At 44.8% G+C, this 14,649-nt stretch overlaps 1 protein-coding gene across 3 annotated transcripts in view; it reads right to left on the bottom strand.

Moving 5' to 3' along the window:
- The window catches only part of LOC137644017 (cellular tumor antigen p53-like), a 113,542-nt gene that overhangs the window by 35,149 nt on the left and 63,744 nt on the right, over positions 1 to 14,649 (bottom strand). For all 3 annotated transcript variants that reach the window (XM_068376897.1, XM_068376895.1, XM_068376896.1), the window contains exon 4: positions 4,928 to 5,102. In XM_068376897.1, coding sequence (XP_068232998.1) covers positions 4,928 to 5,102 — 175 coding nt within the window. The remainder of the gene's footprint in view (positions 1 to 4,927; positions 5,103 to 14,649) is intronic.

Below are 14,649 nucleotides of genomic sequence, written 5' to 3'. Positions count from 1 at the left end.
CTGTGGTGGAAGAGTCGCGGACAGTGTTCACAAGAGAGGGTAGGTGGTGGGCGGGGCTGTTCTAATCGCTCTCTCCTTCTTCTCCTCCTAGCCTCCTCATTTTGTCTCCTCCTTTCCTCGAAGTCCACGGTGCCATGGTGTACTGTACTCCTCCAGGTTTTCCTGTCCCTGGCTGTTTCTTCCCATGAGGAAGTATCGTTATCAGTTAGAGCCACTGACATCACACATCCCTGTCTCAGCCCCACTCTTACCGGAAACCAATCACTCACTTCATTTCCTATCCTAACACATGCTTTACTACCTTTGTAAAAGCTTTTCACTGCTTGCAACAACCTTCCACCAACTCCATATAAACTCATCACATTCCACATTGCTTCCCTATCAACTCTATCATACGCTTTCTCCAGATCCATAAACGCAACACACACCACCTTACCTTTTGCTAAATATTTCTAGCACATCTGCCAACTTGACAAATTCGTAGATAGTTTGTATTTTTCCTAACTATACAAACCTTAGCTATTTACATGGGGTAATTACTTCGGCGTAGCTGATGACGAGCCATAAAAGTTTTAACGAGGGTTTACTACCCCGCCGCTAGTTAGCGGGGGGGTAGGGAGGGGTAGCTAGCTACCCCCTCCTCCCCTGACACACACCGGTGAATGCTTCACTTTACTTTTGGCTCGGATGGCGAGCGGACGTGTCTGCTCCCATCCTCGCTTGACAGCCATTAATGCTTTGTCTTTTACTTACCTTTTCTTAGGGAGGCCTCCTAAGAGGCCTGAGAATTCGAACCAAGTGCTCTGGAGGAGGTCTCCCTTCTGACTGAGGGCAGGTAAGATCGTATCTTTGTATGAGTAGGGAAAGTTCCAGCGAGGAAGGAATGTCCGCTCCTTAGAGCCTGAAGGCTAGCCTTAAGACTGAGCGATAGCCTTTCATTGCAGACTGAAAGGCGCATTCTTCCCGCAAATAAAGAAGAACTTCGCTCTTGCTGGAACAGTGGTATCGAGTGAAGAGATACTCCTTCACAATTACAACCAAAAAACACTCGCCCCTTCACCTGGTAGGCCCCTGTGGATGATCTGCGCAGATTTCCAGACATCCCGTTCGCAACTTGTTGCGACAATCCTCTCTTGGTGAGGAGATGCTGGATAGTCTTCCAGGCGGTAAGTCGAAGCGAAGCTACGGCTTTGGGGGAGCTTTTGGCATGTGGTTGTTTGCTTGTGACGCCGAGAGCGATTGACCGATATTCTGGTCTTGTTGAGCACTCTCCTCATCAGACAGAACGGGGAAAAAGCGCACACGTTGGTGCTGTCCCACCATTGTTGGAAGGCATCTTGTCAAGAGTGCTTTGGGATCTGGGCCTGGGGGCAACTCAGTGGGAGCTTGAAGTTCAGCGCTGTAGCGAACCGATCCACAGTCGGATAACCCCACAAAGTCAGAACTTTGTTGGCTACTGGATGATCCAAGGGCCACTCGATACTCATTATCCGAGATGCTCTGCTCCGACTGTCGGTGAGCACATTCCCTTTGTCTGGAATGAAGCGGAGGGATCGAGTGGGCTTCGGGGTATCTCAGTATCCCTATTGAGAGATGGGATAGCCGCTTTGAAAAGGTACCTCCTTGCTTGTTGATGTAAGCCACTACTGAGGTGTGGTTGCTCATAACCCCTCAGAGTGATCCGCTAGATCTTTGTTGGCACTGAAGAAGGGCCAGGAAGAGCGGCTTTCATCACTAGCAGATTTATATGGAGGCACTTTTCCAATTCTGAGGCCCTGTGGTACTGAACCCGAAGGGTCAGCGTAACGAGAAACCAAAGTTTCCCTGTCACTAAACACCGAAGTGTTAGCGACTAAACAGCAAGCTGATCTAATCAGGAACAATCCTCTGAAGAGGAGTCTCTATGAGTGGCCTCTCTCGCGAACAAGAGAGGTAAACACTTCGAAGAAGAGACTGGTGATGGTGTCCCTAAGGGCCGTTGGATCAGCAAGCTGACCTTCATCAGGAACAATCCTCCGGAGAGGAGTCTCTAAGAGTGTCCTCTCTCGCGAACGAGAGAGGTGACACTTCGTAGAAAAGACCTATAAGGAGCAATCCTCCGAAGAGGAGCCCTTATGAGTGGCCTCCCTCGTGAACGAGAGAGGTCACAAAACTGACTTGTAGCTGCTCAGCCCCTTGAGCATAACTACAGAAGCAACTGCTCCGCCCAAAGAGCATAGTCACATCAGGTTCCATGGGCCGGCCTTGCAACTGTTCAGCCCCTTGAGCATGGTTACAAGAGAGGTCGCTCAGCACTAAGAGAATAACCACCTGAGGACCAGGAAAGCCCAGACACTGGTAATGGCGCCCCGAAGGGCCGTGGGGTCAGCAAGCTGACCTGTAAGGAGCCATTACTTGTGATGAAGATAGGAACTCACTACAAAGAGATCTAAACAAAATATATGAATGGGCAGAGATAAATAGGATGGTATTTAACTCCGATAAATTTGAATCAATAAATTATGGAAACAGAGAAGGAATGGTGTATGCATACAAGGGACCTAATGAGACAATCACAAACAAGGAAGCAATTAAAGACCTTGGTGTAATGTTAAATAGGAATATGTTATGCAACGACCAAATAGCAACACTGTTGGCTAAATGTAAAGCAAAAATGGGAATGTTATTCAGACACTTTAAAACAAGAAAAGCGGAACACATGATTATGCTTTACAAAACTTATGTACGTAGTACACTCGAGTACTGCAATGTGATATGGTACCCACACTACCAAAAGGATATTGCGCAAATAGAGAGTGTACAATGGTCCTATACTGCTAGAATAGAAGAAGTTAAGGACCTTGACTACTGGGAAAGACTGCAATTTTTAAAACTATACACTCTAGAAAGGAGAAGAGAACGCTACATGATAATACAAGCATAGAAGCAAATAGAAGGAATTACTGAAAACATCATGGAGCTTTAAATATCAGAAAGAGCAAGCCGAAGTAGATTAATAGTGCCAAAAAATATTCCAGGTAAACTAAGAAAGGCGCACAGGACATTAATCCACTACGCACCAGCATCGATAATGCAGCGACTATTTAATGTGCTGCCAGCTCATCTAAGAAACATATCAGGAGTGAGCGTAGATGTGTTTAAGAATAAGCTCGATAAATACCTAAGATGCATCCCAGACCATCCAAGACTGGAAGATGCAAAATACACCGGAAGATGCATTAGCAACTCTCTGGTGGATATACGAGGTGCCTCACACTGAGGGACCTGGGGGAACCCAAACAAAAAATAAGGAATAAGGAAAAAGGAAATCCTCCGAAGAGGAGGCCTTATGAGTGGCCGCCCTCGCGAACGAGAGAGGTCACAAGACTGAGCCTGCAGCTGTTCAGCCCCTTGAACATAGCTACAGAAGCGACCGCTCAGCCCCAAGAGCATGGTTGCTTGAAGTTCCATGGTCCGACCTTGCAACCGCCCAGCCCCTTGAGCATGGTTACAAGGGCAGTCGCTCAGCCCCAAGAGCATAACCGCCTAGGACCAGGAAAAGGGTAAGAAGGGAAGTTAACTAACTACCCTTGGAGGCGAACCTCCTTATAGTTCTAGGATGAACTGAAGAGCTGACAGTTGTCACGGGAGAACTTCTAAGAGAAGGGATAACGCCCATGACGATGTCCTAGAGAGACGGCAGCGACAGCAGACTCCCCAGGCATAAACAGGACAGCTCTGCTTCGTTGGCACACTTCAGTCAAACGAAGAAACTGCATAGTTAACTGGGAAAGTAAAGTTAAATAATCATTTAACAGAAACCCCCCCGGGTGGAACTTCGAAGAGTAACCCCGAGGGAAAGTAAGACATAAAAACAAAAGTTAGGTATGCGCCCTCCTCCCCCACTGACGTTCACGGGAGAAGGGGGAGGGCGGAGAACTAACAAAAACAGAATTATAACAACTATAATTATGTAACTGACTTTGAAAGTTCCCAAAGAATCACAGACCCCAGAATAATTGAAACAAATAAAACGGAATAGCCACTCAGCCCGCAGCGGGAAAGAAGCTTCAGAGTAGTAGTACGTAGTAGTAGTAGTAAGAGGTGAACGACCTCGAGAAGAGAGACCGCCCTCCAAGAGGTGCAATCGTAGAGGCCTAGAGTAGGAAGGCCGCGCACCATGAAGGGAACGGTGGTGGCCTAGCGCTATGCCGTTCAAGACTCTCTCGTTGTCGTACACTACACACACTGCACAAACACTGAAAAGAAAAACTTACTATATCCTATACACAGAAATATATATAAACACCAAGAATATTTAATATATTAAGTATAAGAAAAGGTAAGTAAAAGACAAAGCATTAATGGCTGTCAAGCGAGGATGGGAGCAGACACGTCCGCTCGCCATCCGAGCCAAAAGTAAAGTGAAGCATTCACCGGTGTGTGTGAGTGGGGGGGGTAGCTAGCTACCCCTCCCTAACCCCCGCTAACTAGTGGCGGGGTAGTAAACCCTCGTTAAAACTTTTATGGCTCGTCATCAGCTACGCCGAAGTAATTACCCCATGTAAACAGCGTGGTTTGTATTTCAGTTACCGAATAATTGGCTGTATCTACCACTGGTAACAAACAGAATTGTTAAGTTTTTATAGCCGTTTGCCAGCTTGCATTGATATCTTCACGAATGTAAAGACCGGAAGGTTTGTATTTACAAATCAAAGATATATGGAAAGAAAAGGAAAGGTGAACGAGAGGAAAAACAAATTTATATGGAAAGAAAAGGAAAGGTCAACGAGAGGAAAAACAAATAAATGTCAACTTATCCTTGTACCTGCAATGGCCTAGTTAAATTATTTTACAGAAATGTAAATGGTCACTCACTACATTGGGATGACTTACCCATTATCCTTAGACAATACAGTAAGCCAAAATTAAGATATTCTATACTTACTGTTTGCATTTTTGCAATTGTAGCATCTAACAACTGGGTCCATTCGATATTGACTCTGGTGGAAAACAGGTGTAATTGTGATAGAGGCATCAATCCATCTTGACATGGTGATGTTCAGCGGAACTGCTACACCAGGGCAAACATACAGTTTCTTAAGTTCTTGGCTGTAGCACCACTGTTAAGCATTGATATAATATAGTAAAAATCAGACTACAATATTATCAAAAGAATAAAATTAAATTATGTCTATAATTTTTTCTCTGGAACTGGAGACACACATCAGTAATCAGTGGTATGTGTCATTTCGAGTTACTGTACTTGAATATTCAAGTTGGCACGAATATGTACACTCTCTGCCTTCTCACAAACTATGGTGGCTATATATACAGTACACTGAAGAGAGTAAACAAAAGACTGAAATATTAGTTACAGTATTTTTCATGTTAAAAATAAATTCTATAAACCCAAGGGCTACAGTAATTGCAATTTCATTATACATTCAGATTTTTTGTAACAAAAATCAATCATATTAAACCGACATTCATGATATAGAACTTACCTGGACACGTCCAGTAAAAATACAGAATACTGGAATAATTCACCTTAACACTACTCCGTTACTTTGGTTTTCTCATTTAACAAACAGAAAAAGCATCCACAGAGTGGATATTTTCATTACACATACCTAAACACAGTAATGTAATAACAGAGATCTTTTCAATAACTCTCACCACAACTAGAGTTTTATACACATTTTAGATATGCTTTATACACTTTTATGTTTGAAAAATATTTAAGCTAAAAACAGTGTCTATGATCTTCATCATTACTATCGGAAATGTTTTCATATTTGTCCAAAACTTTTTTCAAATAGAGTATGTAATTTTTTGCTTAGAGGGGAAAGAAAAGAGGAAAACATGACAGACATCCTTACCTCTTACCCTAAACTTACTTCACGACGGTGTCCGGTCAATTCGTCGACGCCAATTCGTCGTTGCTCAATTGATCGTTGCTCAATATGTCCCCAAGTCAATTCGTCGTTGGGCAAATCGTCGAGTTCAATTATTTATTTTGGCATTCTCGACAATCCTTTTTTTTTTGTCTTACATACTGGACACTTTTTACTTCCTCAAAACAGAAATTGTCTAATGACAATTTTAGTTCAAAAGTACTTTTTAAAACTTTGCTCCTTAAAAAAAGAATTGTCTAACGACTATTTTAGTTTGAAAGTAATTTTTAGAATGTTCCGTCTGCCGCCCAAGTCTTGTACACTTTTATATGTCTCAGCGCTTCATCACTTGCAAATATCAATATTCTGCTTGAATCTTAGACACTATCATACTTTAAAAAAAATTCATTAGTGTCTAAGCAAGAGTATTCACTTGGAATGGAGAACCCAATATTTGTTTGTGGGGTTGCGGGATAATTAAAATCTGCTTGCCTCCAACGTCTGATATTCTTACCGAGTTGTTCCAACCGAGGAATTTGTGATAAAGCACATTTGTTTAACTTTTCAACTTCACCAGCAATTATTGAGCGAGGTGCATCACGAGATGAAAATGGCTTTGCTTTAATAATTGAGACCACAGTCTTCGCATTTACCTCTACGGCTTTTGAAGCGCGATTGTGGATACCAACCTTCTTAATCTCTATATAGTTTTCAACAGTATGAAGTCTCGCCTTGCATGCACGATTTTCACACCTCCAGTAGATCTTCAGTTTATCTGCACTCTCCTTATTCTTAGTATATATATAATTCTCTTCATCAATAACTTTGTTTTTCCTTTCTCTGAAATTAAAATAAAACAGTTAAACAACCTAGTGTCTTTTAACTTGGGGACAAATTGCCCAACGACGAATTGACTTGGGGACAAATTGAGCAACGATGAATTGAGCGGGACGAATTGGGCAACGACAAATTCACCAGGGACAAATTGCCCTAGCACCCTTCACGACCATTATCTAAGATGAGATGCTTGTATCCCGTAAGAGAGCTTGGTTTGCTACACAACCAGTTGAGCATGAGAAAACCTGTTTTGGAATATAAAACTTCTGTCGTCAAGCGAGCACACAGGGAAGAACCTTGTTCAATTGACTCGAGCATAGCAAGTTTCTTGGACCCGAGATCTGGGAATTCATGCTATCTAAAGCCACTAAAACTACCTCTAAACACGGAAATTCCAGGCCGGGCCTCGATATTGAGGGGCCAAGAGCACTGATCAATGGATGTCAACCCAGCCTTGACTGCCTCCCAAGAACACTGAACTCTCGGATGAGAGCCAATACCTTGGTGGTGATAGTCCAGTCATGTGCTGATGGATTAAGGAAGTCCCATGACTCCTCCTCCCTCTTGAGAGAGAAGGTCTTGACATGTTCTTGGGGCTTTCCATATCTAACATGGAACCGGAAAGGTAGGTCGAGGTACCAGGGGCGACAGTCCGTGGTTCTGACTCCTCCGAAACTGGGATGGTTTCTCGTCTATTTTAGGTTTCAGAGTACTTGGTATCCATACCACAGAAGGACGGACGAGAGAACACCTCGATCTCTGGACGGGCGTGTCCCTGGGCAGCCCATCAATGGAGGTTGAGGAGTCTCTGCAAAGGTAGTTAACTTGGAGAATTTCAGTGATTCCTCATTATGATTTGGGGACGTTCCCTTCCTCGATGCATCGCTGGAACGGGAAGGAAGGTTCTTTTTATGAGAAGGAATGGAATGCCTGGGAGTAGGAAGTTTCCTGGCCGGAAGATCTGGGCCCATAGGCAGACCCTTTCCTGAAGACTTCAAGCGATAAGAGGTAGGTGATTGTCCTCTAATGGTTCATACATTGCATTCGCCATATGAAAATCATAATCTAGTATGAAGGGGCTACAGTCTCTTATTACCAGAAAACTTTGAATCCTGTTTAGCAATATACTGGCGCGTGGCGCTCTTACAGAACAACGTTCAAGCTGTAGTAATCGTATTTTTTCTTCATCAAAATACAAGGTAATTTTGAATCCCATTTGCCTGTTCCAGTAATTCTGTCTTCTTTTACAGGAGTGTTGAATTGAGGGGAATGGGGGCCTAAGTAACATTTCTCTGTTGTTTTTTATACATGAGCTGATTGGTATGGACTGGATGGTGATCTGAAAGTTAAGTAGATGTAAGGAAGGTGGATTGTGAATGTTTTGATATTACCAGAACGTTTCATGTGCTTGTCAGTTAGGGTATAAGGAAACTAGTATAACATGTACAAACCTTTATTGGACTTTTAAAATAGTAGCCATATGAATACAGAGGGCAGCAATTCTGCTGGGTATTATATAGAGAAGGATACACAAATGATAAATCGAATACTTGTAGGAGCCTTCATTAGTATGGTGATATTGTGATGTAACTTGTTTATATATGGAGTCATAATAGTGTATTTAGTATTCTTACATTAGCACTTCTACAAATAAATTATGATACTGTATATATTATTATTATTAGCTAAGCTACAACCCTAGTTGGAAAAGCAGGATGCTATAAGCCTAGAGGCTCCAACATGGAAAAGAGCCCAGTGAGGAAAGGAAAAAAGGAAAATAGAATATTTTAAGAAGAGTAACAACATTAAAATAAATATCTCCTGTATAAACTATAAAAAATTTAACAAAACAAGCAGAAGAAAAATAAGACAGAATAGTGTGCTCGAGTGTACCCTCAAGCAACAGAACTCTAACCCAAGACAGTGGAAGACCATGGTACAGAGGCTATGGCACTACCCAAGACTAGAGAACAATGGTTTGATTTTGGAGTGTCCTTCTCCTAGAAGAGCTGCTTACCATAGCTAAAGAGTCTCTTCTACCCTTACCAAGAAGAAAGTGGCCACTGAACAATTAGTGCAATAACCCCTTAGGTGAAGAAGAATTGTTTGGTAAGCTGTGTTGTCAGGTGTATGAAGACAGAGGAGAATATGTAAAGAATAGGCCAGACTATTCAGTGTAGATGTCTGTAGGTAAAGGGAAAATTAACCATAACCATAGAGAAGGATCCAATGTAGTACCATCTGGCCAGTCAAAAGACCCCATAACTCTCTACGCGTAGTATCTCAATGGGTGGCTGTTTTGGTTTATGGTGTTAGTGTTGTTTGTAATTAAGTATCAAATTTGGTGTTAATTTCATTGGTTTGCAAACTAGTGAAACTAATCAACTTTACTAATTTAGGTAGATAAGGGTGTAACAGCAGAGTTATAAATAGTATTGAGGTATATTTAAAGTATAGTTGAAGGTAAAACCGTGGGTTATTACAATTAAATGTATATGGTTGTATGTATGTCTAGATAGGGAAAAAGTAGAAAAAGGATAATATACGATTCTGGTCTATAGCACAGTATCCCAAATTCAATGACAATGTGTAGAACAATCGTGAGGTGACCAATCACATGAAAATCATGAGTGTGGAAAGTGAGAAGGAAGAGCTCTAGCATGTGGAGACCTTAAGCATGGAGGCCTGGGATGAGGTGAGAAAGAGCGTGAAGACATGTTATTTTCATTAGTAAAATAAATTTTTGAATATACTTACCCGATAATCATGTAGCTGTCAACTCCGTTGCCCGACAGAAATCTAAGGAGGGATACGCCAGCTATCACAATACTAGAAGGGGGTGTACTAACCAGCGCCACCTGTGGCCAGGTACTCAAGTACTTCTTGTTGACACCTCCTCAATTATTCCTCGGTCCCACTGGTTCTCTATGGGGAGGAAGGGAGGGTCAATTAAATCATGATTATCGGGTAAGTATATTCAAAAATTTATTTTACTAATGAAAATAAAATTTTTCAATATTAAACTTACCCGATAATCATGTAGCTGATTCACACCCAGGGGGGTGGGTGAAAACCAGTGTACAAGATTAAAGGATAGCCAAGTATCCCCAAATTTCATATAACAGTTATCTCCAATAACAAATGAAATAATAAGTACCTGGTAAGGAAGTCGAATTGAACCGTTACTCTGCCTCTTTTTTAAGTTCGTCTTCCTTACTGAGCGCAGCGTTCCTCTTGGAGGCTGAATCAACCCAAGGTGCTAAAGTATATAGGGTTGCAACACCTACTAAAGGACCTCTACACAACCTTTAACCTAGGCGCTTCTCAAGAATGAATTGACCACCCGCCAAATCAAAAGGATGCGGAAGGCTTCTTAGCCTACCGTAACAACCATAAAAACAACAATAAAAGAATTCAAGAGAAAGGTTAAAAAGGTTATGGGATTAAGGGAATGTAGTGGCTGAGCCCTCACCTACTACTGCACTCGCTGCTACGAATGGTCCCAGGGTGTAGCAGTTCTCGTAAAGAGACTGGACATCTTTCAGATAAAATGATGCAAACACTGACTTGCTCCTCCAATAGGTTGCATCCATTACACTCTGCAGAGAACGGTTTTTATTAAAGGCCATCGAAGTAGCTACGGCTCTTACTTCGTGGGTCCTTACCTTCAGCAATGCAAGGTCTTCCTCCTTTAAGTGAGAATGTGCTTCTCTGATCAGAAGCCTTATATAATACGAAAGCCCATTCTTGGACATGGGTCTCGAGGGTTTCCTGATGGCACACCATAAGGCTTCTGACTGTCCTCGGAGAGGTTTAGACCTCTTGAGATAATATTTGAGAGCTCTGACAGGGCAAAGAACTCTCTCAAGTTCGTTACCTACCATGTTGGAAAGGCTAGGTATCTCGAACGATCTAGGCCAAGGACGTGAAGGAAGTTCGTTCTTTGCTAGGAATCCAAGCTGGAAAGAACATGTAGCAGACTCGGTCGTGAAACCAATGTTCTTGCTGAAGGCATGAACCTCACTGACTCTCTTAGCTGTTGCCAGGCAAACGAGAAAAAGGGTCTTGAGGGTAAGGTCCTTGAATGAAGCTGACTGGAGAGGTTCGAACCTAGATGTCATAAGGAACCTTAAGACTACGTCTAGATTCCAGCCTGGAGTGGAAAGACGACGATCTTTAGACGTCTCAAAAGACTTAAGAATGTCTTGAAGGTCCTTGTTGGAAGACAGGTCCAAACCTCTATGGCGGAGAACTGAGGCCAACATACTCCTATATCCCTTAATCGTAGGAGCTGAAAGGGATCTCTCATTCCTAAGATGAAGCAGGAAGTCAGCTATTTGGGTCACAGAGGTATTGGTAGAGGATATCGAATTGGCTCTACACCAGCTTCGGAAGACCTCCCACTTAGACTGGTAGACCCTACGAGTGGAAACCCTTCTTGCTCTGGCAATAGCCCTGGCTGCCTCCTTCGAAAAGCCTCGAGCTCTAGCGAATCTTTCGACAGTCTGAAGGCAGTCAGTTGAAGAGCGTGGAGGTTTGGATGTAACCTGTCTACGTGAGGTTGACGTAGAAGGTCCACTCTTAGAGGTAGAGTCCTGGGGAAGTCTACTAGCCATTGTAGTACCTCTGTGAACCATTCTCTTGCAGGCCAAAGGGGAGCAACCAGCGTCAGCCGTGTCCCTTCGTGCGAGACGAATTTCTGCAGAACCTTGTTGATTATCTTGAACGGAGGGAATGCGTACAGGTCGAGATGGGACCAGTTCAGTAGAAAGGCATCCACATGAACTGCTGCAGGGTCTGGAACAGGAGAACAAAACAGAGGAAGTCTCTTGGTCATGGAGGTGGCAAACAGATCTATGGTAGGTTGACCCCACAAGGTCCAAAGTCTGTTGCACACACTCTTGTGGAGGGTCCATTCCGTGGGAATGACCTGATTCCTTCTGCTCAGACGATCTGCTGACACGTTCATATTGCCCTGGATGAACCTCGTGACTAGAGAGAGGTTTAGACTTCTTGACCAAATGAGGAGGTCCCTTGCGATCTCGTAAAGGCTCCTCGAATGGGTCCCTCCTTGCTTGGAGATGTAAGCCAAGGCTGTGGTGTTGTCCGAGTTCACCTCCACCACTTTGCCTAGCAGGAGGGACTTGAAGTTCAACAGGGCTAGATGAACTGCCAGCAGTTCCTTGCAGTTGATGTGGAGAGATCGTTGTTCCTCGTTCCACATTCCGGAGCATTCCTTTCCGTCCAAGGTTGCACCCCAGCCCGAGTCCGATGCATCTGAGAAGAGATGAAGATTGGGGGTCTGAATGGCCAAGGATAGACCCTCTCTGAGAAGGAGGTTGTGCTTCCACCACAGGAGAGTGGTCTTCATCTCTTGGTTGATAGGGATAGAGATTGCTTCTAGAGTCGAACTCTTGTCCCAATGAGCTGCTAGGTGGAATTGAAGAGGGCGGAGGTGGAGTCTGCCCAGCTCGACAAACAGGGCTAGGGACGAGAGAGTCCCTGTGAGACTCATCCACTGTCTCACTGAGCAACTGCTCCTCTTCAGCATGCTCATGATGCACTCTAGGGCTTGGCTTATCCTGGGGGCCGATGGAAAAGCCCGAAAACTCTGACTCTGAATCTCCATTCCCAGATACACGATGGATTGTGAGGGAATGAGTTGAGATTTTTCCAAATTGACTAATAGACCCAGGTCTCTGATAAGGTCTAAAGTCCAATGAAGATTCTCCAGACAACGACGACTCGAGGAGGCTCTCAACAGCCAGTCGTCTAGGTAGAGGGAGGCTCTGATGTTTGACAAGTGAAGGAATTTGGCTACATTCCTCATCAGAAGGGTAAAGACCATAGGAGCTGTGCTTAGGCCAAAACACAGGGCTTGGAATTGGTAGACGACCTTTCCGAAAACGAATCTTAGGAAAGGTTGGGAGTCTGGATGAATCGGAACGTGAAAATAAGCATCTTTCAAGTCCAATGAGACCATCCAGTCCTCCTGTCTGACCGCTGCTAAGACCGACTTGGTCGTCTCCATCGTGAACGTCAGCTTGGTGACATACTCGTTGAGAGCGCTGACGTCCAGCACAGGTCTCCAACCTCCTGTCTTCTTGGCCACAAGAAAGAGACGGTTGTAGAAGCCCGGGGATTGATGGTCCCGGACTATAACCACAGCCTTCTTCTGCACAAGAAGCGACACCTCCTGGTGCAAAGCTAGTCTCTTGTCCTCCTCTTTGTAGTTGGGAGAGAGGTTGATGGGCGAAGTGGTCAGAGGTGGTTGAAGGTAGAATGGAATCCTGTAACCGAACCTCAGCCAACTGACAGACTGTGCGTCTGCACCTCTCATCTCCCAAGCTCGCCAGAAGGTCTTGAGTCTGGCTCCTACTGTCGTCTGGAGAAGCGGAGAGTCAGTGTTTTCCTTTGGATGGCTTGGATCCTTTCCTGGACTTGCCTCTGTAAGAGTCTGGACGGGAGCTTCCTCGGCTGGGGGCTCTACCACGAAAGGGCGGTATGAATCTAGTCGCAGGGGTATCAGCCACTGGGGAGCGGTAAGTCTTAGGGACTGAGGTGGAAGCCTTAGACTTACGAGCCGAAGAAGCTACAAGATCGTGCGTGTCCTTCTGTATCAAGGCAGCAGACAAATCTTTAATGAGCTCTTCGGGAAAAATAAACTTCGAAAGAGGAGCAAACAGAAGTTGTGACCGTTGGCAAGGGGTAATGCTGGCGGAAAGGAAAGAACACAGCTGTTCTCTTTTCTTCAACACCCCTGATACAAACAAGGACGCTAGCTCGCCCGATCCATCTCTGATGGCCTTATCCATACAGGACATTAACAGCATGGCAGAATCTTTGTCCGTATGAGAGGTTTTCTTGCTGAGGGCCCCCAGGCACCAGTCGAGAAAATTAAACATTTCAAAAGCTCTAAACACCCCTTTAAGCAAGTGATCCAGGTCTGAGAAGGTCCAACACACTTTTGAGCGTCTCATAGCAGATCTTCGAGGCGAGTCTACCAGACTTGAGAAGTCAGCCTGGGCAGAGGCAGGTACTCCCAAGCCTGGTGCTTCCCCTGTGGCATACCAAACGCTCGCTTTCGAAGTGAGCTTCGTTGGAGGGAACATGAAGGAAGTCTTGCCAAGAAGTTGCTTAGACTGCAGCCACTCCCCTAAGATCCTAAAAGCCCTCTTGGAGGATCTAGCTAGGACAAGCTTGGTATAGGAAGACTGAGCTTGTTGCACTCCCAGCGAAAACTCAGATGGTGGAGAGCGGGGAATAGCTGAGACAAAATGGTCTGGATAAACCTCCCTGAGAAGAGCCAAGACCTTGCGAAAATCAAGAGACTGTGGAGAGAGCTTAGATTCGTCCACGTCCGAAGAGGGATCAAGGTGTGCCTCCTCATCATCCGAAACCTCAACCCCAGAATGAGGCGACGGGATCGGATACGAATGCTGAACCGCAGAGTCAGAACGAGCAGGAACAACAACAGAGGTGGAAGGAGGAGGTGCAGCAAGTTCCTGTTCCTGTTCCTGTGGTATGAGTGGAGCGTGAAGAGACCGAGGCTGTGCAGAACAAGGTAAAGTTCCCGCAAGCAGAGATGTCTGAGGAGCAGGATCAGGGTGCACGGGTAGAGCTCGGTGCAGCAACTGAGGAGACTGACTCACAGGTGGAAGAGGTTGTTGTACCTCCACCGAGAGTTGCACCGCCGGTGGAGCAGCCAGGGGAGGAGGAGGAAGAGTGGAGTAATCCTCCTGATCCCAAACCGAAGGTTGCCTTAAAGAAGGCTGATGCTGAACAACACTGGGAACAGTGAACACAGAAAGTGGTTCAACATCGTACGCCTGGCAGATGGAGCTGCGACTGGGTGCAGCGAGTGCAGGCGGGTGCAGCACAGGCTGAACGGGTGCAGGAGGTTGGTGCACCACCGGTGCAGGCGGGTGCAGCATAG

This window comes from Palaemon carinicauda, chromosome 7, assembly GCF_036898095.1.
Source record: "Palaemon carinicauda isolate YSFRI2023 chromosome 7, ASM3689809v2, whole genome shotgun sequence".
Lineage (NCBI taxonomy): Eukaryota > Metazoa > Arthropoda > Malacostraca > Decapoda > Palaemonidae > Palaemon > Palaemon carinicauda.
The sequence above is the reverse complement of the archived record's forward strand: the minus strand, read 5'-3'. Positions and strand labels throughout refer to the sequence as shown.